Source organism: Eubalaena glacialis, chromosome 15 (genome assembly GCF_028564815.1).
Source record: "Eubalaena glacialis isolate mEubGla1 chromosome 15, mEubGla1.1.hap2.+ XY, whole genome shotgun sequence".
NCBI classification, from domain to species: domain Eukaryota; kingdom Metazoa; phylum Chordata; class Mammalia; order Artiodactyla; family Balaenidae; genus Eubalaena; species Eubalaena glacialis.
Window position 1 is genome coordinate 93,175,497 of NC_083730.1, and position 22,653 is coordinate 93,198,149.

A 22,653-nucleotide genomic window follows, 5' to 3' on the forward strand; every position below is an offset into this window, starting at 1 on the left:
CGGCAACGAAGAGTAGCCCCCACTCGCCACAACTAGAGAAAGCCCGCGCACAGCAATGAAGACCCAACGCAGCCAAAAATAAATAAAATTTAAAAAGAGAAACAAAAGAGTGCCGAGGGATTTCAATGGAGAAAGGGCAGTCTTTTCAACAAATGGTGCTGGAGGAATTGGGGAGCCGTTCAAAGCCGAATGAACTTTGAACTGTTACTAATACTGTATATGAAAAGTCACTCAAAGTGGATCATGGGCCCATATGTAAAACCCAAAACTATAAAATTTCTAGAAAAAAACATAGAACATCTTTGCTTGGTTTTAGGCAAAGATATCCTAGGATACCAAAAGCCTACAAATTATGAAAAAAAATTAATAAATGAGGCTTCATCAAATCAAGAACTTCTGTTCTTTGGAAGATATTGTTAATAAAATGAAAAGCAAGGCATGGAAAATATTTGAAGAACATATCTGATAAAAGACTGGTACTTAGATTATACAAAGATTTTTCAATAATAAGAAAACAAACGACTTTTAAAAGTGGACAAAAAAATTTTTTTTTAATGGACAAAAGATTTGAGCAGTTACTTCACCGTGGAAGATACATATGGAGATATATATATATATATATATATATATATTTATATATATATACACCGTACGGATAGCAAATAAATACGAAAAGATGTTCAACATTGTTAGTCATTAGGGAAATGTAAATTAAAACTACAGTGATCTACTACTACTACACATCTCTGAGAATGGCTTTAAAAAAAGAAAAACCTGGCAGTATCAAATGCTGGTGAGGATGCAGAGCAGCTCATTCTCATTGCTGATGGGAATGCAAAACCTTAGCAGTCACTCTGGAAAACAGTTTATTTCTTACAAAATTAAACATACACCTACTCTCCAACCTATCAGTTCCACTCCTAGGTTTTCTCCCAAGAGAAATGAAAACACATCTGCACAGAAAACCTGAGCATGAATGTGTTTAGTGGCTGTGTTCATAATTACGACATAAGGGAACAGCCCAGATGTCCTTGAGCAGGTGAGCAGAAGGGAAGATGGTGCACCCGTCCCATCTGGCACTGCCCAGCGGTGCAGGAGCCTGCGGGCACGTGCGGCTGCACGGCGGATCTCAGCGGCATTGTGCTGGCTGACAGGAGTTTTGAAAGCCTTCATATGTGTGTGATTCCATTTAAACCACATGGAAAAGGCAAGGCTTTAGGGACAGAAAACAGAATATGTTCTGTATCTGTATCTGGTGGCTACTCGGCCTTATACATTTATAAAAATTCATAGAACTGTATTCCTGAAACAGGTGAATTTTACTGTATGTGAGTTACACCTCAATAAATTGGGTTTAAAACATTAGAATACTCTAAGCAGTAGAGTAAATATGAAAACAGTTTTTCTAGGATGTGACCGGATTATTTCATTTATTTTTCTTTCTACTTTGTAATAAACCACTTTAGACTCAGCCACTTCACTGAATACAGAAGCTATTAGTTAGGCTTGTGGCATTAGGATCATTTCCTATGACCAGTGTCACTCCTTCTGTGAGGTTGGCAAGCCCAAATCATTGCACTTGGTATTTTATTTTGAAAAAACCTATTTCTGTGGTCATATTTTTAAAAGATAAAGCAATTTATCCACAATGTATTTTTTGAACAGCTCTTACAGACAAGATACTCTCCCTGGTGATGTGGGGCTAGAAGTAGGACTCAAACACACGGCTTGCTTTCATGGGGTTCTTACAGTCAGTCCTGTGGCCGCACCTAAAAGAGGTACAGATAACAGGGAGGTTTTCTGGAGAAGGGAGCATTGGGCTTCCACAGAATAGGAAGATGTCATCCACAAAAACGGCTCTTTGGAAGGCAGGGCAAGTCGTACAAGCAAAGGTTCAGTGGTGGGAAAGTGAATGGTGTATCCTGGGCACGGCAAGCGGTTCTGTTTGGAAGGAGCACAAGATGCATTAGCAGAGAAGCGGTAGTTCCCACAACCTCTCAGAGGCTCTTGAGTGGCTGCGTGTGATTGGTCTTGTGTGACAGTGAGCCTAGGCTGTCATGGGGTTTGGATTTCAGGCTGAAGAATGTGGATTTCATTCACCAGGCGATGGGGAGCCCTTGAAAATCTTTGAGCAGAGGTGTGTTTTAGGGAAATTCATGTGATGTTTTATGTGTAGAGTAGATGATTGCAGAAAAGGTTAGAGAGAAAGCTGTTTCAGTAGTGCAGGAAAGGACTTCTGTTTCTGGTGATAAGGTGAGTTAAGTTATTTATACCACTCTCCTAATGAAAAGAACTGAAATTATTGGATAAAATTTTTAAATATCCTCTTCAAAGTTTCAAGGAGCTGACAAAAGAGTAAATAATTATTAGGCCAAAATCTAAGGGAAGAGCCAACCCAGAGAGATACACAGGGTGCCTTTGTGTCCGCCTTGGAGTACACTTCACCTTCTCAGACAGGGAGACCCCCCCATTCAAGCCCAAGGCTCGACTCACCCAGGTGGAGAGTCTAAAAGGAGGCATTGATGCCTTGAGACAGGCCCCCAAATGGCTAAGCCCTTAGGGCAGGGTGAAATAGAAGTAAAATCCATCATGCTGAGCAAAGGGTGGGGCGGGGGCTCTTCCTGTGGAGCTCTAGCCGCAAGTCAGCTGTCAGTTTGCATCTGACGTTGATGGCTCCCCAAAAGGGCTCCCAAAGCCCCTCAAATCGTGACGTAGACCTGGATGAGCAGTGTTCCTGGGTAAGTGGCCAGAATAAAATGCAGATTTTCTGGAGGAATGTGCCTTCATCCTGGCCTTCTTAGAATGTCCACAATGATTTTCAAGTATAATGAGCCGCATATAATAGAAGATAACCAAACACACACGGAAAGAAGGCACCACGAGTGAGAACCAACAGAAACAACAGCCACTGGGCAGATCCTCAAAGACTTGAGATGGTGGGGTTATCAGGCGTAGATTAGAAAATGATGATACTTTCTATTTTAAAGAAATAAAAGAAGCTTCCGAATGTCTGTAAAAACCAGGAAACTGTACTTAAAAGAATACAGAGAACTTTAAGAAATGAAAAGTATGGTTACCAGCATTGAAAAATAAATATCTTATAATTGGGCTTAATATCACTTTCCACACAGCTGAAGAGAGAGTTAGTGAACTGGAAGATAAATGAGAAGAAGTTTTCTCCCGAATGCAGCACTGGGAGACAGCAGGTGGGAGTGCGGAAGAGAATTGAAAGCCACGGAAGACTGAGTGACAGAATGTAATCAGAGTTCCAGACAGAGAGAAAGCTGAGCAGAGACAGTACGTGAAGATGTAAGAGTTTCCCAGAACTGATTGATGACACTGATCCATATACACCAAAGCTCAAGTAATCCCGGTCAGGGATGATGAAAGGGACTCCACGCTTACATGATGCCAACGACAAGGAGGTCTTCAAAGCAGCCTGAAAAAGTCAGGTTGCCTTCAGAGGTACAGCTGCTTACTTCTCAGCGGTAGTAATGAAGCCAGGAACCAGCTCCTGGAATGGAATGATATCTTCATTGTAGTCAGAGAATATAACTGCCAGCCCTGAAAATACCTTGAGGAACAAACATTTCCAACCAAAACCTAAGAGAATTCCCTATAGATCTCGACTAAATGAACTAATTGAGGTGAAAATGGACTTTACAAACAACAGTAACTTACTGTAGGGTCAACAAAGGCAGACATAACACACACGATACAATGACATGAGCAAGGCTAAGGATGTTGAAACATTCCAGAATCCCTTTATTGTTCAGGAAAAGTGTGAAATTATGGATTAGACTTTTGTAAGTTCTTGATACAATTTTTAGACAAGCCACCAAAAGAGTAAGAATAGAGTATAACTTCCAAACTTTGGGAGGGGAAAGTGGGATGAGAAGAAAGTAATCTGCAGGAAGGCAAGAAAGATGATTAAAAGAAATACGGAACGGGTGAGTTGAATAGAAAGCACAGAATAAGATGTTGGATTTGGATTCAAATATGTAGGTAATGAAATGTAAGATTAGGGACAAACTAAACAGGAAAACATAATGACCGCCTGCACCTAGGGGGCCAGCAGGGGCCAGCGTCATGTTTCAGGGTGCTTTCAGAGGCAGACTCGGTGGAGCTGGGCCCAGTCCGCGGAGGGGCTGCGGCAGCCGTGGCTCCGAGGGACGAGGACACGGTGAGCCTGCTCTGCGCTGCAGGCGATGCCAAGTCGAGACGCCGCGCGGGTCCAGGGCTGCAGCCTCCGCACCTGGCTGGGGATGGCCGCGGGGGGTTAGGGGCCTGTACGTTTCCGGGGGATAAACACGGGCATCTAGATGGTTCCTGGGACCACAAGGCCTTTTGAGTGAGGACAGCGGGACGGGGACAGGCAGTGTTTTAGACTGGGGGTGGCAGCGTCGCGATCCTCCCTTCTGCGGGCGACCCATCCACGCTAGCCCTAGGCACAGGCTTTGAGTTCACAAGGGAAACAGTCTCTCAGCACTCTGTCAAAAGGCCAGCATCTGGAATGTGCTTCGTCTTCTAGGATTTAGAGTTCGGTGCCCTTTTCTCCTCACCGGACGACTGTAAAGAGTCTTGAGTGTCGCGCAGCAGCCTGACAGTTTTCTTCTCTTCGCCTTTTCCAGACCTCGGGAGGCTCTGCTCCTGCCCAGGTGGTCCACACGCAGCCTCGAGCAGTTGGGTCCCCGGCCACGGCCACGTCCGACATGGTGTCCCTGGCACCGACTCAGGGCGTTCGAGCGGTCACCTCGGTGACGGCCTCGGCTGTGGTCACTACCAGCCTGACCCCGGTGCAGACCCCAACGCGGTCTTTGGTGACTCAAGTGTCCCAAGGTAAAGGCAGGGTTGGTTTCCTGTGTGGCCTGCCCTGCTCTTCAGGCTCCTTAGGGCTCAGGCTTGCACGCGTGTGCGGGGCTGCAGTCTCACCAGGCGACCTCTTCAGCCACAGGGGTCCAGCTGCCGGGGAAAACCATCACGCCCGCGCACTTCCAGCTCCTGCGGCAGCAGCAGCAGCAGGCGGCCTCTCAGGTGCAGGTCCCGCAGATCCAGGCCCAGGCCCAGGCGCCGGCGCAGATCAAGGCAGTGGGCAAGTTGACACCGGTGAGCGTCCGCTAGAAAACCGAACGCACACACTGTGTGATGATGCCTTGATGTGTCATGTGATTCAGAGTGTGTTTTGCACAATCTGCCATCGTCTTTATGTGGGAAGTGTGTTTGTGTTGTCTTTAGAAATCACTTTGCACACAGGGCCGCTTCCATGATCACGCGACCAGCTTGTTCACAGCTCTCTGAGGCCTTAATCCCTGTTTCCGGATGGATCTTCCCACTCGCTTGCTTGTGCTCTGTGCTCAGGCTCCAGGGACCCTTTTCCCAACCTGAGAAAATGTCAGTGAAAAGTATTCCTCGACAGTTTTAAGAGACGAGGTGGTGAAGACTTGGTTTCTTGAGGAATAGTTCATTTGCAGTATTGTTTCTCTCATTTGAGTGCTGACGTTCCTGAATTTTGCCAATCTGTGTACGACCTGTACTGTTACCTAAGTAAACACATTCATTTTAAAAGGAAATACTATATTCCTGCCACAAATGGAAAAGCATTCATACTCAACATAGAAAGTAACCAGAAAAACGTGTAATAAAAGCAAGATGGTACTTCAGAATTCCAGCTAGCTGTTGGGCCTGCCACAGTAAGTACCTGACCTCGGGCCTGCCCCTTGCGGGTGACAGAGGGGACGAGGGCGCTGGAGGGCGGTGAGGACGTGCGAGCACCGGCTGAGACTTCTTCGTCCCGGAGGCACCCGAATGCGCGCCAGGGTAACGAGGCGTTCCGTCCTCCATCACACCAGCCACAGCTCAAGGGCTCAAGGCCACACATGGCTGTGACTGCCACATTGGACAGCCCAGCTCCAGAACGTGTCCGTCGCCGCCGAAGCTGGCGGACAGCAGACAGCGCTGAGTTAGGGTTGCCCCGCCCGGCAGAGGCGAGCTGTCAGAGCTGGTCTCCGCCGCTCCCGCCCCACGGCCTTGCCTTCCCACCTCCCCGCCCCTCCCGCTCTAAGGCAGCGGGGCCTTCAGTTGGCCCTGCTCCCCTCTTCCAGCTGCTAAGAGCCCCACGTACCGGCTCACTTGCCTGGTTCTGTTACTCCCTTCCCTTCCCTCTCCTAAACCAGTGGCAAAGTCCTTTTCTTTTTCAGCACCTTGAACGAGATCGGACGGTCGTGAATAACTCCATATAAATTTCCTTAAAACATTTTTATTCCCTAAAATATTTCCTGAGCTATCTTTATCTTGATATTTTGACTTCTTTTAAGGACGTGGGTTTATTTACCAATTAAACTTTCATTTGGAGACAGTTGGAGTACAAAATTTAGAGCTAATGCTTATCTTACAGTACATTTTAAAATTTCAAGAGGGACGACGATTTTAAGACTTAAAGAATTTTTGGTGGTGCTGCAGATTTGAATCGCCTTGCTTGTAAGCGATGAGAACCCAGAAATTTTGCTATGAATTTGCTAATCTGTGAGAATCACTGTTGCTAGTTTTCGTCAGTGGTAAGGGAACATTTAAAAAATGTTGGCAAGGCCTGGAGGATGGTTTGCATACTGCACGTCAGCAACTGTTTACTTCGACATTGAACGGGTAGTAGAACAGTAACTTAAAACCAGGATATATACGAAATGGCATACGGTTGACGTTGATGAAAAGATGACTTTATCTGGGTTTTAGGAGCACCTGATCAAAATGCAGAAGCAGAAACTGCAGCTGCCCCAGCAGGCGCCCCCGGCACAGGCCCCGCCGGGGCCCCCGCAGCCAACGGCGCAAGTGCAGGTGCAGCCCCCGCAGCCCACGCAGCCGCAGAGCCCCCAGCTCACCACGGTCACGGCCCCGAGGCCCGGCGCCCTGCTCACGGGCACCACCGTGGCCAACCTCCAGGTGGCCCGGCTCGTAAGTTCCGGTCGATACGCTTGTTTTTCCAGAGCAGCGTCTCCTTCCGTTTTAACTGAACCGTTGTTGCTCGCTCAGGCCCTTGCAGGTGTTATGGCGGAGTGACAAGTAAAGGCACGGTCGTTCCCCCAGGAACTTAAGTTCTCCTCGGAGAGGGCGAAACAGCACGTGGGAGACACTTACACAGTCACGCTTTCCAGAATGTCGGTGTCGCAGAGCTTATGGTGGCCTGAGAGGCTGGGGGGGTGGGGAGCGAGCCCGACCCCAGAGAGCGAGCAGGCTTTACGTGGTGGGGGGGGGGGGTGACGGGAGGGCGAGATGTGGCCCCTGGAAGGTGTCCCGGTGCTGCTGGGGCAGAGGCCAGGCCCGAGGCCCGTGTGGTCAGAGCAGAGGGGAGGTGGAGGGGCGAGCGAGGCCCCAGAGCCAGGCTCGGGTCACGGTGCTCTGCAGGCCCGGAGAGGCATCGAAGGTTTCTGAAGGAGGGGATGATGGTGCGGTGAAAGGGGTGTCTGGGAACGCCAACTACATTCGGCACGTGTCGAGGCGGTGTCCTGGAGCCCAGATGCTGTCACATCAGGCAGGCCAGTACCCAGCGCGGGCGGCTCCCTTTCTGGCACTGGCGACGGCTAGCATTAGGGATCCTGCTGTGGGTCAGGTGCTGCCGTAGGCTCTCCGCTTGTCACCTGATTGGTGCTGAGGCAGGAGTGGGTGCTGTGATGCTAGCTCCATTTTGCAGGTGCAGAAACCAAGGCACACACCTTCAGTAACTCACCCAGATCTTAACAGCTTGTCACCCACAACACAGCTGTGATCTGGAGCTCTGGGGGCCCAGGCTCTGCTTCCCGTGTGCTTCACTCCACTTTTAAGTCTGTAAGAGAGGGGCTAGAAGTGGGTAAAAACTGTGAAAGCAAGCTTGGTGTTACCTGCGTTCACAAGAAAATGCCAATTCAAATGAGCAGAGTAGTGATCACGCACGATGGCCGGCCTTGGGGCAGCCCACGCCTCGGGCGGGGCTTGCCGGCGGGACGGCTCCCTCTGGAGAGGCTCATCGTCAGTTGAGCTGAGAAACGTGCCCATTATTTTACCCAATGATTCTATTTCTGCTCTATCCTAAGGAAATAGTAGAACAAGTACAAAGTAATAAACGTACAAACTTGTATCGGGAGACTTGAATCTCCGTGACTGAGGAGTTGACTAAATAGGCTGCACGGCACGCACACAGTGGAATAGTACACAGCTTTGGAAAGGATCGTTGTCAAAGGAGGAGAGTCAGGTTACCAAATGTCTGGAATTCATCCCATTTACACACTTCCCCGGCAAGCCGCACAGATAAGGACAGGGTCTGCTGGGCCGGGCATCGTTTCCACGCTCACGTGTGGGCACCTTAGGGTTATGGCTGATTTTTACTTCCTCGTCTTTTCTTAGGTAGTCTGAGGTTTTGTATGTATAAAAACGGATCTACTTCCAGTTTCCTTTTAAAATATACAACTTAAGGGAAAAAGTGCTTGGTAGCCGAGTGATAAGTCGCAGGAGGTGGAGACCGAGGGTGGCCCTTGGTGGGAGGCCGAGGCCGTAATTTCGGGGGCCGCTGAGGGACAGGGGACGAGCGTAGCAAGTGTGGCGGGAGCGGGGTGCTGTCAGGCTCTGAGATGCAGGAGGCAGAGGCGCTCGCTGTGGGACAGGAGCACCTCTGAGCAGCAGCGCCCAGGCGTCCGGGGGCTGCGAGCCCCGCTCCCCGTGTCCGCTGGTGACGGTCAGGGCACGTAGGCGACCCACAGTGAGCTGTTTTCCATTAGCTGACCGCCACGCGGCACCTTTGTGAATGTGTCAGTTTCTCACCACCTGACCGCTGGTGGGGAAATGTCTGCAGATGTGTGGAATGCTGAATGTCTCTGGACTCTCCCATTGTTTTCACTGTCTAGACCCGGGTCCCCACTTCACAGCTGCAGGCTCAAGGGCAGATGCAGGCCCCGGCGCCCCAGCCAGCCCAGGTGGCACTGGCGAAGCCCCCGGTGGTGTCGGTGCCCGCAGCCGTGGTCTCCTCGCCGGGCGTCACGACGCTGCCCATGAACGTTGCTGGGATCAGTGTGGCCATCGGGCAGCCACAGAAAGCCGCAGGTGCCTGTCTCATGCCACCCCTCGCCCCCCGCCGCTCTGCATACAGCCTTGAGTGGGGCTGACGAGCCTTTTCTAGTTAGTAGCTGTGGCCCGCAGCCATCTCGGGTGTGTCACGGTGTATTTTAGCAGAAGTGTCCCTCGATTTAACCGTGCACTTTCTTAACTTCCCCAACCTTTGTCCAAATGTCGTTGTGAACCTAGAAACATTTTAAGTAGACGTAAGGGAGGCTTTATTTAGCTCAGCGTCATTTCAGCGTGTAGTTTTCTGCACAGAAATCACCGAAGCTGAACTCACCGTGAGCCCTGAGACCTTGTCCCTCCTTGGCGCTTGTGATTAAATGACCTGATCGGTGTTCTCAGGGCAGACTGTCGTGGCCCAGCCTGTGCACGTCCAGCAGCTGCTGAAGCTCAAGCAGCAAGCCGTCCAGCAGCAGAAGGCCATCCAGCCGCAAGCCGCCCCGGGCCCGGCCGCCGTCCAGCAGAAGGTACTGGGTTCCCGGTTGTCCCCTCTTCACGTGAGTCGGGCCCCGCTGCCAAGCGTGGGACGCACGGAGGTGGAGAGGGTCCTGAACCGGCCCTGCTTGGCTGCCTGGCCTCCACGCACCAGAGACCCCGTGGTTGTGGCCTTGGGCTGCACAGAGGACGGCCTTGGGGCTGGCCCTGGAGGGAGGGCACGGTTCATGAGAGGGGGAGCCCCCATGCACTGCGGGCTCGTGGGGGCAACTGTGAAGGACGCAGGCTGTGGAACTTCATGACTGGGAGGGGCCAGAAGGACTCGGGGAAGCAGGTGTAGCTCCTGGTGTGCGACCCGTCTGGGTGCACAGGAGCCAGCTGAGGACCATCTCCGTGTGTGTGTGTGTACGTGTGCGCGCGTGTGTGTACGTGTGTGCGCGTGTGTGTGTACGTGTGTGCGCGCGTGTGTGTACGTGTGTACACATGCACTCGCCATCAGAGGATGGACGGAGGGAGGGGAGAGAGGGGACGGGGTACTGTGAGAGGAGTGCTGTCAGCGACCCTCTGACTCAGAAGGCGTGGGGGGGGGGGGGCAGCTCTGAGCTGATTCAGGCCCCAGAGGCAAGTCCTCCTCGGAGGCGGGGGTTCGGGGCCGCGTTGACCAGCAGGAGCAGAGGCACGCGCTGTTTCCCAGGGCTTCTGCCTTGTCTGCCCCCTGGTGGCCCAAAGCCTGGCGTACAGGTGGTGACGTCTTGGCTCTTGAGCTCCGTGTTGTATGTGTGCTGCCTTCCGAAACGGCCCGGCGCGCCGTCCCCGTGTGCTGAGGGCTCCGCAGGCGGCTGGTGCCCATTCTCAGAGACTGACCGACGCGCAGGGACGTGAAGTGACTTCTGGGGTGGGCCGTGCCGGGCTGGGAGGCAGTGTGGCAGGACGGAGACCGGGCTGGGTCATCACGGAGGCTTAGCCAGCGTCTGAAAGAGAGAAGGAGCAGGGCTGTAGCCAAAGTGCCGGTCGGCGTGTTCACGTGACTTGAAAGAAGACTTCTGAGACGTTAACACTGTCCAGAGCTGTGGCTTTGTAAACCGAATATATGGCCACATACACGCATGGCTTTCTGAATAGTATGTAAATGCTCCTGGCAGGGAAAACTGAAAATCAGACTAAATGTGTAAAGATTGTGCATACAGGTTTGTTTGTTTGTGCTAAATAGTTTTGAGTATATGCCAAATTCTTAAAGTTAGATTTGGGAAACTGTGTGTGTTTTCTGTATCGTCAAGTTCACTCGCTTAACTTACATGATGAGCAGACGTGGCACCAGGTGCCTCAGAAAATGGGAGATGAAGCCCAGCCTGGGCTGTGAGGGGACCTCCCAGCAGGGGAGGAGATGACCCAGGACCAGGCACCCCGGGGGCGCAGCAGCAAGAACAGGGCAGCGGGCAGGCAGGGCCAGGAGCCGGGGTGGTCACGCTGCGGGCGTCTGGGGGCAGTCGGGGCCCACGGAGGAGGCCCGGTGGCTCTGAGAAGGGGACACAGAGCCTTGCCTGCTCTAACCCTGGGCGGCCTCTCTTTCCTCAGATCACGGCACAGCAGATTGCTGCTCAGGGCCAACCACAGAAGGTCACCTATGCCACCCAGCCAGCCCTTAAAACCCAGTTTCTCACCACGCCCATCTCCCAGGCCCAGAAACTGGCTGGGACCCAGCAAGTGCAGACCCAGATCCAGGTGAGCAGCGGGGAGCCCGAGGGCTGGGAGCAGACGCGGCGGGCGCTCGGAGGTAGAGCAGGGGGACTCCGCCAACCAGCGCCCCATGGAGAGCGTCGTGGGGCCCTGCAGCGTGGCCGGGGGACCGCGCTCAGGTCCTGCTGCGGTGGCAGCCTCTGTGCTGTGAGGCTCCTCCAGGGCTCGTGGTCGTCCCCCTGCTGCCGCCGGCTGCCCGGCATCGCCCGTCTCCTGGGTCCCGCCACCTGCGTGACGCCCGGGACGGGGTGCGGGGCTGTGGGCACGCCCACCCGCCGAGCTCCTGTGGTCCCTCAGCCACGGCCCGTGCCGGCCTGCCGTCTGCCCTCCTCTGGCAGCGGTGCGAATCTGCTGACCGTCGGGGCCCCTCCCTTGGGACGAGCCTGTTGGGGGGCTTCCCGGTGGGGCTGTACGTCCCGGGCGTCTGCCTTTGGGTCTATGTGTCACACTTCTCCCAGCTTGTGCCTTATCTGCTCACTCACTTTACGAACAGAGCTTCTGAATTTGAGTGTATTGGAATTTATCAATCTTTTCGTGTCTGAATAGTGCCTTTTGTGCTTTGCTTAAGAAATCCTTCCCAGAGGTCATGGTGCTGTTTCCTAGATCATCTTCTAAAAACTTGATAATTTTTTTGTTCACATTTATGTCTTTAACCTTCCTGGAATTGGTTTTTGGAGATGATCCAAAAATAGGGGTTCAGTTTAATTTTTCCACGTGAACGCAATGCCCTGTTACTTTCACACTACTCATTCAGGAGTCCCTTCTCTCCCCCGACCCACCGTGTGACCAGGCACACGTGGCGTGCGGTTCCTCGGGGGCTTCTCTTCAGCACCGTGGCTCGGTCCTTGTGAGCCCACACTGCCCTCTCTTCGTCACTCTGCTGCATGATGATTCCCGGCATCCACCTCCTGCTGTCGGGAACGTCCTGCTTTCCCGGTTCTTTGCACTTCCGTATCGATTTTGAGTCAGCTTATTTAGTATACACACCGTGGTCAAAACTGATGGGGTTTTTGTTAGAACTGCGTTGACTCTGTAGATCAGTTTGGGGGAGAGTGGACATCTCTATAGCTTTGACTTCAGGTTCACCAACATGATACATCATTTGCTGTTTAAATCTTCTTTAATGCCCTTTAAGTAAGTTTTCTGATTTTTTTTTCCATAAAGATCTTATTGCGTGTATTAGATTTATTCCTAAGTAATGGGCATTTTCTGATACTCTGCTCTAAGTTCCCTCTTTTTGTCTGTGTCTCTAGAACACTGTATGTTGACTTTTGAATCCCGCAGCCTCAATCTGTTCTAGTTGGTTTGCATTTCCTTTGTGTCGATCACATCACCTGTGAGTCCTGGCGGCCGGCATCTTCCCCTTCGTCCTTCTCTCTCTTATTCCCGCCTCATCATGCTGGGGACGCCCGCAAGGCAGTGTGACAGGTGCAGACAGGAAGCTCGGCCACATCGCTCTCCTGATGGTCGTTCTGCGGGGTTGGGTTTTTAAAATCACCCTTCAGCACAGTAAGAAAATTCTCTTCTTTATCTAGATTGCTACAACTTTTTGTTCCTTTGGTTGTGGTGTTTTGTCTTTTTAAAAACCCTCTGTCTGCACCCCTCCCCTCGTGGTCCCTCCAGTCTCGAGGCTTTGAGCCCATCTCTGTGCCCATGAGTCCAGATTCACATCTGCAGCCAGCTCTCATCCCGCCCAGGGTTTTAATCCTGGCTGCCTTTGGACGGCCCCCTGGAGGTGTGTGCCTCTGGTACCTGAGCCCTTCCTCCTCCAGCTCTGGGACAGCAGTTCTGTCTTCCCTGACCTTCAGCCTTTCCTGGGCCAAACCCTCCGCTGTTCTTCACGCTCCAGACCCGGCCCAGCACGGAATCCGCGGTGAAGTGCGCTGAGACGTGCTTTGTGGCAGCGTGGGGTCCCTTTGTCACCTCCAGGTCAGGTTTATCTGGGGTGTTGTGCCTACTAGTTGGCTTCTTCTGTCAGTTATGAGAGGGGTGAGTTAAAATCTCCCATTCTGGGACTCCCCTGGCGCTCCAGTGGTTGGGACTCCGCGCTTCCACTGCAGGGGCGCGGCTTCCATCCCTGGTCGGGGAACTGAGGATCCCACATGCCGCCTGGCACAGCCAAAAAATGGAGGGAAAAAAAAAACCCTCCCATTCTGGTTATGGGTTTATCCGTTTTTCCTTATATTCCTTTCTATTTTTGCTTTTTATATTAGGTGCTTTATTATTAGCTGCACATAAATCGAAATTTTAAATTTTATTATTTTGAAGTACTGTTTTGGTCTGGCAGCCTGTTGTGTGTCACGGGAACAGTCGGCTGCACGCCGCCTCTCTCTCACCGTGCCGCGCCTCAGCTCTGGTCCTTTACCTGTGACGCATCCACTCCCTCTATGGTGAGGCCTGAGAGGGGCGGCCTTCCGCTTCCATTTTGTTTGGGTTTTCAACTTGTTCTGTTTTCTCTTTCCAGCCTTACCTGCCTTCTCTTATTCCATTTATGTATGTATTTTTTGTCATTCTGGGTTTTATTCCTCCTCTGACTCGTTTGAAAATTACATGTTTTCTTTCTGTTCCCTAAGTGGTCATCCTAAAATCTCCATGTGCAGACTTACCTTTTCAAAGTATAGCACAGGGCTTCCCTGGTGGCGCAGAGGTTGAGAATCTGCCTGCCAATGCAGGGGACACGGGTTCGAGCCTTGGTCTGGGAAGATCCCACATGCCGCGGAGCAACTGGGCCCGTGAGCCACAACTACTGAGCCTGCGCGTCTGGAGCCTGTGCTCCGCAACAAGAGAGGCCGCGATAGTGAGAGGCCCGCGCACCGCGATGAAGAGTGGCCCCCGCTCGCCACAAGTAGAGAAAGCCCTCGCACAGAAACGAAGACCCAACACAGCCAAAAAATAAATAAATTAAAAAAAAAAGTATAGCACAAACCACCGTCTCTGCTCTGCTCTCGAGCACTGGTCTGTCAACACCGTTGCTCCCTGGCCCTCCCAACTCACATGCCGCTGCAATCACGCAGTTTCCTTCTATCCTGTTTCATTTTCACTCTTCATGTAAAATTACTTTTCTTCTGCTTGAACTACACCCTTTGGAGTTTCCCATAGTGTTTGAAAATGCCTGTATTTCACTCTTGTTCCTGAAGGATGCTTCTGCTTGGTATGGAATTCTAGATGGACATGTATTTTCTCAGCACATTAACAGTACTCCCTGGCTCCTGGTCTTTTGTTGTTGATGAGAAGTCAGATGTCTGTCCAACGGGTCGCTGCTTCGATGGTAACCTGTCTTTTTTCCCTCTGTTTCCTTTTGAGATCTTTTCTTTGTCTTTGGCGTTTTATAAATGCTGTGACGCTCTAGCTTTGGAATTTGTTGATCGTCTGGAATCTGGGCATTGATCTCTCTTGTCAGTTTAGGAAATGACCAGCCGCTGTTTCTTTAGATGCCGCCTCTGCCCCATTTCCTGCCCTCCGTGTCTCTTCAGTCTCTGTGCTTTCCTTTCATTGTCTCTCTCTGCTGCATTCTGAGTAATGTCCTCTAACCTGTCTCCCATTTCACTGAGTTTTCCTTTCATTAGGTCTAATCTGCTGTTAAGCTTGTCCATTGAATTTTAATTTTGGTGATTATAAGTATTTTATTCTTCGAAGTTCTGTTTGTTTTTGTCTCAAATCTGCTTGGTCTTTGTAGTCTCTTGTTCCCATACGTGTTTTCAGGCTGCACAGGACAGCACACTGTTTTGTGCGTGCCTGATAATTCCTCTATTTGAAGTCCGTGTGCATCTGATTTTACTTGTTTCTGCTGTTCTTGCTTCAGGAACTATGGGGTTTTTATCATTATAGGAGTTGTCTTCTTGTGAGCCAGTTTCCCTTGAAGCTCTGTTTGTGGGAAGGCTTTGAGGTCTGGGTTGAAGGTGGGTTCTTCCTTGTACTGGGCTCCCATGGCTGCCATCAGGACTACATCAGCTGTGGCTTGAGGGTTTGGTCTGCCAGCCTGTGTCTCCCCCTCCCCTGCCTAGCACCGAGGCCTAAGGCAGGCGGCTTCCTCACAGACCCTTTGAGTGCCAGGATCGCAGCTGCAGGGGGCATCGGGCAGCCCTCTTGTTAGCTCCTCCTTTGAGTGGGTTTGGACTTGGTCTCTTTGCTGCACCTGGGAGGCCATGAAAACCCAGTGCAAGGCTTCCCCTGCAGCACGTGGTCTCGGGCACGAGCTGCCATAGCGCCTTCTCACGGCTCGGGGTCCCCCATTTGCTTAAGTTTTGGCACTGGGAGCTCTGGACTTTCTGCAAGTTTATCGATGCATTTTAAGACGTCACCTTGGTGTTATGCGTGGCGTCTCAGCATTTTCCTGGCTGCCGATCTGAGCTGTGGCCCGTGCGCTGCGGTAGCTGACCGAACGTCTCTCCCGTCAGAGGAAATTTCGCACAGGCTCACTCGGGTTCCTTTGATGTCAGTGAATGTGGTTCACAGTTTTTGATTCAAGTTACAGTAAACTAGTAAATGCCTTCTGATTCATTTTAATTTCCATGAGAACTCCTATTTACTTGGGAGCTTGTCATTTGCAAGTACATCATATAATTTCACATTTCCTCCAGGATTATCTTGGGCAAGACTTATTTTCATCCCTGTTTCGCCAGTTAGAGACCTGAGGGGGCTTTCCATGGCCCCCAGCAGCTACCCACTCGGGAGCCCCTTCTGCTTCTGTGAGCCGGTGTCCCCGAAGCCCTGAGTAGACACAAGTGGCCTGAATCGTCTTATTACAGCAGGACAGCAAGATAGGCAGGTTTACAAAAAGCGACCATTGGGTGGAAGGCTTTGTTTTATCAAGAGGAAGATCTCAATCATGATGAAGAAGAATGTAGAAAAATGATGAAATAACCACTTTAGAGTTTGGGCGTAGATGTCTCTGGACTAGGGCTGAACCTTGGTGTTGGTCCAGGTCCCCTGACAGTGGGGGCACACGTGGGGTGGCGCCCAGGCACTCCATCTTCCATGTCACTCTCTCATATGACTTGTAGCGATTTTTATAAAAGAAAAATGTGACCGTCTGAAATACGAGACCGATAATAAGCTTCAAATTACACGTGGTTACAGATTAGGAAGGCAGTCGTTACTCAGTGCAAAGGTGAAATAACTGGTTCTCTCGGGGTTCCAGGCGAGCACACTTTTGAGAACTGCTATTTTGTGTCGTCTGACCACCGTCTTTTTTTTTTTTTTTTTTGCGTTAAGAACTGAGAAGGAGAGGGGGCGAGAAGTCTCTTTTGCGCACACGTTCATTTGGCGTCTCCATTTGGCTTTTTTGTTTTGTCCAAGGTTGCGAAACTCCCTCAAGTCGTCCAGCAGCAGACACCCGTGGCCAGCATCCAGCAGGTTGCCTCTGCTTCCCAACAGGTAGGACCTGGAGACCCGCAGCTGTCGGGGGTTCCCACGAAGAGAGTTCTTGCTTTTCATCCGAGGAAATAGAATTTTAATTCCTAGAGAACTGCTTGTGATTTTCATGATACAGAAAAGAAAATTAACTTTGGGGAAAACACTTGATATCTTGAGACTAGCAGGAAAAAAACCTGAACAAATGTGTTTGGACTCAGTGTCACATGTGCTGAGGGGGCTCATTTCTGGGCTCCTTCCTTCAGCCAGTAAACCTTAGGTGCCTCCTGCCTGCTGAAGCCACCACACCTTCGTTTTAGGGAAACGAAGAAAGAAAACAGAATCCATTCATATCGACCTTGGGTCTTAGAGTAGAAATACTACTGGGGACAGCCAGGACTTACCTTCCCAACAAAGCCTAGCTTTCGGTTCTTACCGGTTTTTTTACTGCTAAAAATGTGGCTGTATAAAAGCAGTGCTTTAAAATAATTTTAGTTTGTTCAGAATCACACTGGCATGTAGATTTCAAGAAACCAGATAGTATTAGAAGCCGAACACCGGCAGCACCAGTCCCCGGTCATCATTTCCCCAGAGGCATCCACTTGTAGCCTAAAAGCAGCAATAATTTTGTTTTCTATTTTTGTTTGGTTAGAAACCAGAGGTCCTATTTTGATAGGTCGGGTAGTTTTTACATTTCACGGAAGCATTCGCGCCAGTTAAGTTTCTCACCCCCACCCCCAAGGATGTCTAATTTTTCGTGTCGCCTGATCTGCGTTTTCTAGGGGTGTGTTTCTGTTTTGGTTCAGGCTTCCCCGCAGACCGTGACCCTCACCCAGGCCACAGCAGCCGGGCAGCAGGTCCAGATGATCCCCGCAGTGACAGCGACAGCACAGGTGGTCCAGCAGAAGCTCATGCAGCAGCAAGTCGTGACCACGGCGGCGGCCCAGCTGCAGACCCCCGGGGTTCCCAGCCCAGCCCAGGTGCCGGCCAGCTCCGACAGCCCGAACCAGCAGCCCAAGCTCCAGATGAGAGTCCCTGCCGTCAGGCTAAAGACACCCACCAAGCCTCCGTGCCCCTAGTCGGGAGAGCGGGGCGGCCCCAGGCGGGCCACCCGTGCCTTCCACCGTCCCGCCAAGATGGGGTGGACTTTATCTACTGAAGCCCAGGACAGTGTCGTGCAGGGTGTTGAGCACCTGGAGCAGCGATCCTCAGCGAACACCCCCTTTCATGTGTTATGTGACTGATTGAAAAAGTGACAGTGGCAATTTCTCCTAGATGTTTTACCTTTTAGTTTCTCCTCCAGAGCAGTAGTGCTGGGTCTTGAAAGCCATTTAGAATTTCTCTGTGAGTGTACAGTGTTTTTTGCACATCACAAGTAGCCATTTGGAAGGTGCAGTGAGTCATAAAATAGACCTTATGAGGCTAAAATGTGGTCTGACAGCATCTGTCTCTGCCTGGTTCTTTATTCCTAACTGAAAACACAGTATGGTCCCTCAAGAGGAGAAAGACTGTCTAATATCAAAGGTAGGTCATCTCAGATCAGGGAAAACCAAGGTGCTTTCTTCCTTCCCTCCTAAAATGTGACTCGTTTGGACTCTTAAAGGAGAGATTTAGTACTGACATGCATTGAAGCACATTCATGACGTGTTCCCAGCTTGTTGAAGGGGAATGATCTGTGACTGAATTTTCATTCCAAAGGGCATCCCGTGCGGCTTCCCTCAGAGTGACCGGTTTCCATGTAAACAGAACCTTTGGGACTGCTCCCCATCCCAGCACATCCACGGTATTTCCCCAGGTTTCGGATAAACTTGTAATTGGACTTAGACTACTGAAGCAGCGCCAGCAAACTTTGTGAGGCTCCTGTCTGGGAATGGTTCGGGGCCCAGAGTGCTGTGCAAGTGTTGTCACGTTGCAGCTGGCACTGCTGAGTGCTCGGTGAGGTGAGACTCTTGCTCAGGGGGCGGCCTGCCATCACCCCTTTGCTTTCGTGCCCAGCCCAGGCGTGACGTGCAGAGGTGAGAAGCCTCCTTGTACAGGTGGTGTGTGTATGCACCTACAAGTATTACCCACAGAAATGGGTGTGGTAAACTCTTCATACTAGACTGTCACGTCTCGTATGTGAGTAGATCGCCCACTTGGGGTTCTGCGTAAAGCAGAGAGCCGTCCAGGCAACTTGGGGTGGGGGGCCCGTGGTTGAGGGGCAAAGACGAGGCCCTGTATTTGCTGTTTTTATTTTTTTACTGTGGCAACTGCAAAGGGCTTGATGGGCTGACGATGTCTGCTTACCTGGAAGTGTCCACCCAAGCAAAAGTCGCGTGTCTGATGACACCCTCTCTGCTCTGTCTCTATGCCTCTTTTACAGCTTTGGTCCAGGAAATCAGGTTGTGTTAGGTCTGTGTGTACTTAGGAACAGTTCCGGCATACTGAGAGATTTTAAATTTTAATCAATCTGTTTCCTCCCGCTTTATATCACTTTATGTGACACAAAGGAAAGTGTCCTGTCCCGAATTTTTTTGTTTCCCATCAATATATGTGGACAATTAATATGGCGATTGATACCTTAGTGAAGCCAACCGGGCAGCTCATTTTTGAGTTCTTGGTGAGAAATTTGGAAAAAAGTAAAGACCAGTTGTTCAAAGTGGACGGGATTTAACGTTCTAGTTAATTGAACATATCAAAACAGAACACTATAATTTGCCTTCTAACTTGTTCATTGCGGGTTCAGCGCGTGCTGTAATGAGGGAGTACGGCACGCAGGAGGCTTTCTGTGCTTCATATCTGGGTACTGAGGAGAGTTGCTACTTTTTTTTTTTTAAATCCTCAAATGTGCAGAACTAAAAAGGAATTCCCCTTTTCAGCTTATTTTAACTTGTGCAGCCTGTTGGTTTTGTTCTTACCCTTCATGGGGTGTTGACGGCCTCTTTGTAGATGATGGTGAAGTGTTGAGTGTTTAGAATATCCTAGACATAGCTGCCTGAGTAGAAGTCCTCTATTAATCTAGAACACTAGAAGAGAATTTAGAAAAATCTCTCAAAAGCTTTCTAAGAGAACAGAACTAGGGTCTGAATATTTGCAGTGTGGGACTCCTGCCCTGTCTTACTATGTGAGTGAAAGAAGTGTGTTTTCTTCAGCGATTCCCTGAATATGGGACAGAAAATAGTGTTACTGGTATCAGTCGATTTAGTAACATCTAGATGTCAGCACTGACCTCATAGTCTTCTACAGTGTCATTTAGATAAAGGGTCCAGTGTATTGTTTTCTTCGCCTTCTGTTTTAACGGTTAAACTTTCCATATTTAAGAATAAGTGTGAGTTTAGGACGATGTTTTCCAGGCTTCCTCAGATTGTTGCTGTTGTCAGAATCCTGCATTGCCTTGTAGAACAGGGTTCGCACCCAGTGCATGGTAAGGATGGAGAGAAATCTTCAGAACAAAATATAAAGACAGCAGGCAAAAACACCGTCAAACTGGAATTGGCCACCATGGAAAGCCGTCAGCCAGTTTTTCTTTAATTCAGAGACATTTGTTCCAGGGAGGCTGGGTGGTGTTTGGAGGATCCGGGGGCAGGGGAAGCAGGAGGCTGGAGTGAGCCTCCTGAGGCCGAGGATTTCCCTTTTGCCACCTTCAGGACTTTTTGTTAACTGTTGTAACCAGATAGCTGTTGTGTTTTAAAATATAAAGGAAGAAGACCGAAATTGTAAATACTTTGTAAACAATCATTTGTACTTGAATAGTAGGGTTTTAAAGGGCACTGATATCCCACCAAACAAAAGGTATAATAAATTGACCTTTTTATATGCTTTTTTGTCTTTCATAGAAAGCTACTGTTCAAGTTAAAATAAGATACCAGTCGTATTCATTTCATTTGTGTGAAGAGAAAACAAGACACAGGGAAACCAAGTAGTGTTGCGAACGGAGGTTTTCTTCTCGCTCCTCCCCCAGACGGTAGGCAGAACTAGAAGGGATGGAGTTTTTCAGTGAAGTCACCGTTTCTCTCCGCAGAGACCGTGTCCACCTGGCCGCTGTGTTCCAAAGCCACACGAGGAGGAAGGACCCGGTGCGTTTTATTTTTCTTCGTAATGTTCTTGTTCTCCAGTACTACCTTGTACAAGACAGCAGCACTTCCTCAGCTGCACTGTGGTTCTGTCCCTATGCAGTGAGTATTTATTGAAGCATATTACATGCCAACTTTATCACGAACGGTGGAAGTTTTTTAGAAAAAGCAACACTTGGCTCTTCCAGAAAATCAAAACTAATGAGAGATAGATGGGCAAATTATTGGTTTATTCAGCTGATGCTTACTGAGTGCATACTGTGTGTCTAGGCCCTGGAGCTACAGCTACGAGCAAAGTAGAAAAGGAGGTTACATTCTAGTAGTCCAGACAGACGATAAAATGATTCAGAACGGTGTCAGCACCATGAAGGAACAGGGACAAGGTCACGGCCGGCGATCTGGACTTCATGCTAAGCAGAAGCCTGGAAGACAGCTTGACTTACAAGTTTGAAAACTCACCGTGTCTGCAGGGGAGGTGGTGGTTGAAGGTAGCCAGAGTGAAACCAGGGACAGACCCGCTGGACCATCTCCCTGGTCACAAGCAAGGGAAAAAGCCATCCTTGTGGGTCTTCAGATCCCAGCTCGACAGCCTAGGAGGCATTTTTCTGACTGCCGCCCCCCAGCCTAAAATGGGCACTCAACCTCCACCTCCTTTTCTCAGCCGCTCGGCCCTACTTCCTCTAAGCGGGCATCCATTTGCCGACGTGTGCCCCCTTCTCCCTAGACCGCAGGTCCTGCCAGGGCAAGGACAGGACGTGCTTGGTCAACGCAACAGGCAGTTAAGTGTGCGATGAGGGGGTGGGTGGGCAGGGGAGGAGCGGACGGACGGGTGGACGGAAGGTTGCAGGCGAACGGGAGGAACGAGCGGAGGCGGGCGCGCAGCTGACCGCCGGCGAAGGAAGCCGGGGAAGTGCGCAGGCGCGGGCCGGGGGCCTCGCGCGCAGGTCCCGCCTCAGCCGCCGCTGCTTCCGGTCCTCCCGCCCTCGCTCCGCCTGCCCGCGCCGATCGGCCGGCGCCGCGCCTGCGCACTGGGGCCAGGCTGGCAGCCGGCTTAGGTCGGGTCCGGTCGGGTGGGTCGGGCCAGCTCTCGGCCGCCGCCGCTCTCGTCCCCCTCCGGCACTCTCCGCCGCGTCGCCCGGCCGCCGCGGTGAGGGCCCGCAGCCTGTCCGCGCGGGGGCGGGGGCGGGCGCGGGCGCTCAGGGCCGCGCGGCTCTCCTTCGGCCTTCCCGCCCGCTGCCCCCGCGTTCTCCCGGTCCACCTCCCCCTCGACGCCCCCGCGCCCCTGTGACCCTCGCCGCTGACCCCCGCCCCGCCGGCCCCGGGAGGCCGCTGTCCGCGGTGCTGACGCCGCCGGCGCCGCGTGTCTGGAGGGGCCGCTGGTCGGGGTGTCCCCGCCCCACACCCGGGAGGCGGAGTGGAGTCCGGGCTGCGGCGTCTCCTCGGCCGGCCCCGCCGGGGCGTCTGTCGGGAGGGGCGCCTCCCCACCCCTGCCCCCGGAGGCCTTTCCCAGGACGGAGAGCGAGAACGGCGCTCAGCTTTGCCCTCAAGCCCGAAGACCGCGCGGCCTAGCAGACACTTCACAACCCGGCCCCAGAGCTGAGTGAGGATCCCTTCCTCGCCGAAAACGGCTTTGGCTACGCGCAGCTCGCAGCTCGCGCGCGAAGCCCCAGCTCCCCGGTCTGTTCCCCGGGCTTCACGGGGCTGGCGTCCGCCAATGACACGTGAGAAGGTGGAGCACCTCTCAGCCCACGTGACTGGCTTCCAGTTGTGGTGTTGGGTCTTGACGATTACTGGGTGCTTCGTGCGTTGAGTGGGGATGCCCAACGCCTGCACAGTGGCACAGAGGTATTGCGCACGCGTTTCTGTAACCTTTTGCCAAGCAGATAGACAGGATGTTCGTTTATTTATAAAAGTGTCTACTTAATGTTCCCATCAAGGTAGCTAGAGAAATACGACTTTCTCCTTTAAAGGTTGTCAGCTAAACCGGCTGCAA

The 22,653-nt window shown here is 51.4% G+C and overlaps 1 protein-coding gene across 11 annotated transcripts in view; it reads left to right on the plus strand.

Moving 5' to 3' along the window:
- EP400 (E1A binding protein p400) overlaps positions 1 to 18,036 on the plus strand; it is a 111,525-nt gene extending 93,489 nt beyond the window's left edge. For all 11 annotated transcript variants that reach the window (XM_061170183.1, XM_061170187.1, XM_061170188.1 and 8 more), the window contains 8 exons: positions 4,632 to 4,839; positions 4,949 to 5,106; positions 6,730 to 6,948; positions 8,871 to 9,066; positions 9,427 to 9,551; positions 11,095 to 11,241; positions 16,555 to 16,632; positions 17,415 to 18,036. In XM_061170183.1, coding sequence (XP_061026166.1) covers positions 4,632 to 4,839; positions 4,949 to 5,106; positions 6,730 to 6,948; positions 8,871 to 9,066; positions 9,427 to 9,551; positions 11,095 to 11,241; positions 16,555 to 16,632; positions 17,415 to 17,687 — 1,404 coding nt within the window. In that variant the 3' untranslated portion in view covers positions 17,688 to 18,036. The remainder of the gene's footprint in view (positions 1 to 4,631; positions 4,840 to 4,948; positions 5,107 to 6,729; positions 6,949 to 8,870; positions 9,067 to 9,426; positions 9,552 to 11,094; positions 11,242 to 16,554; positions 16,633 to 17,414) is intronic.
- The last annotated feature ends 4,617 nt before the right edge of the window (positions 18,037 to 22,653 follow it).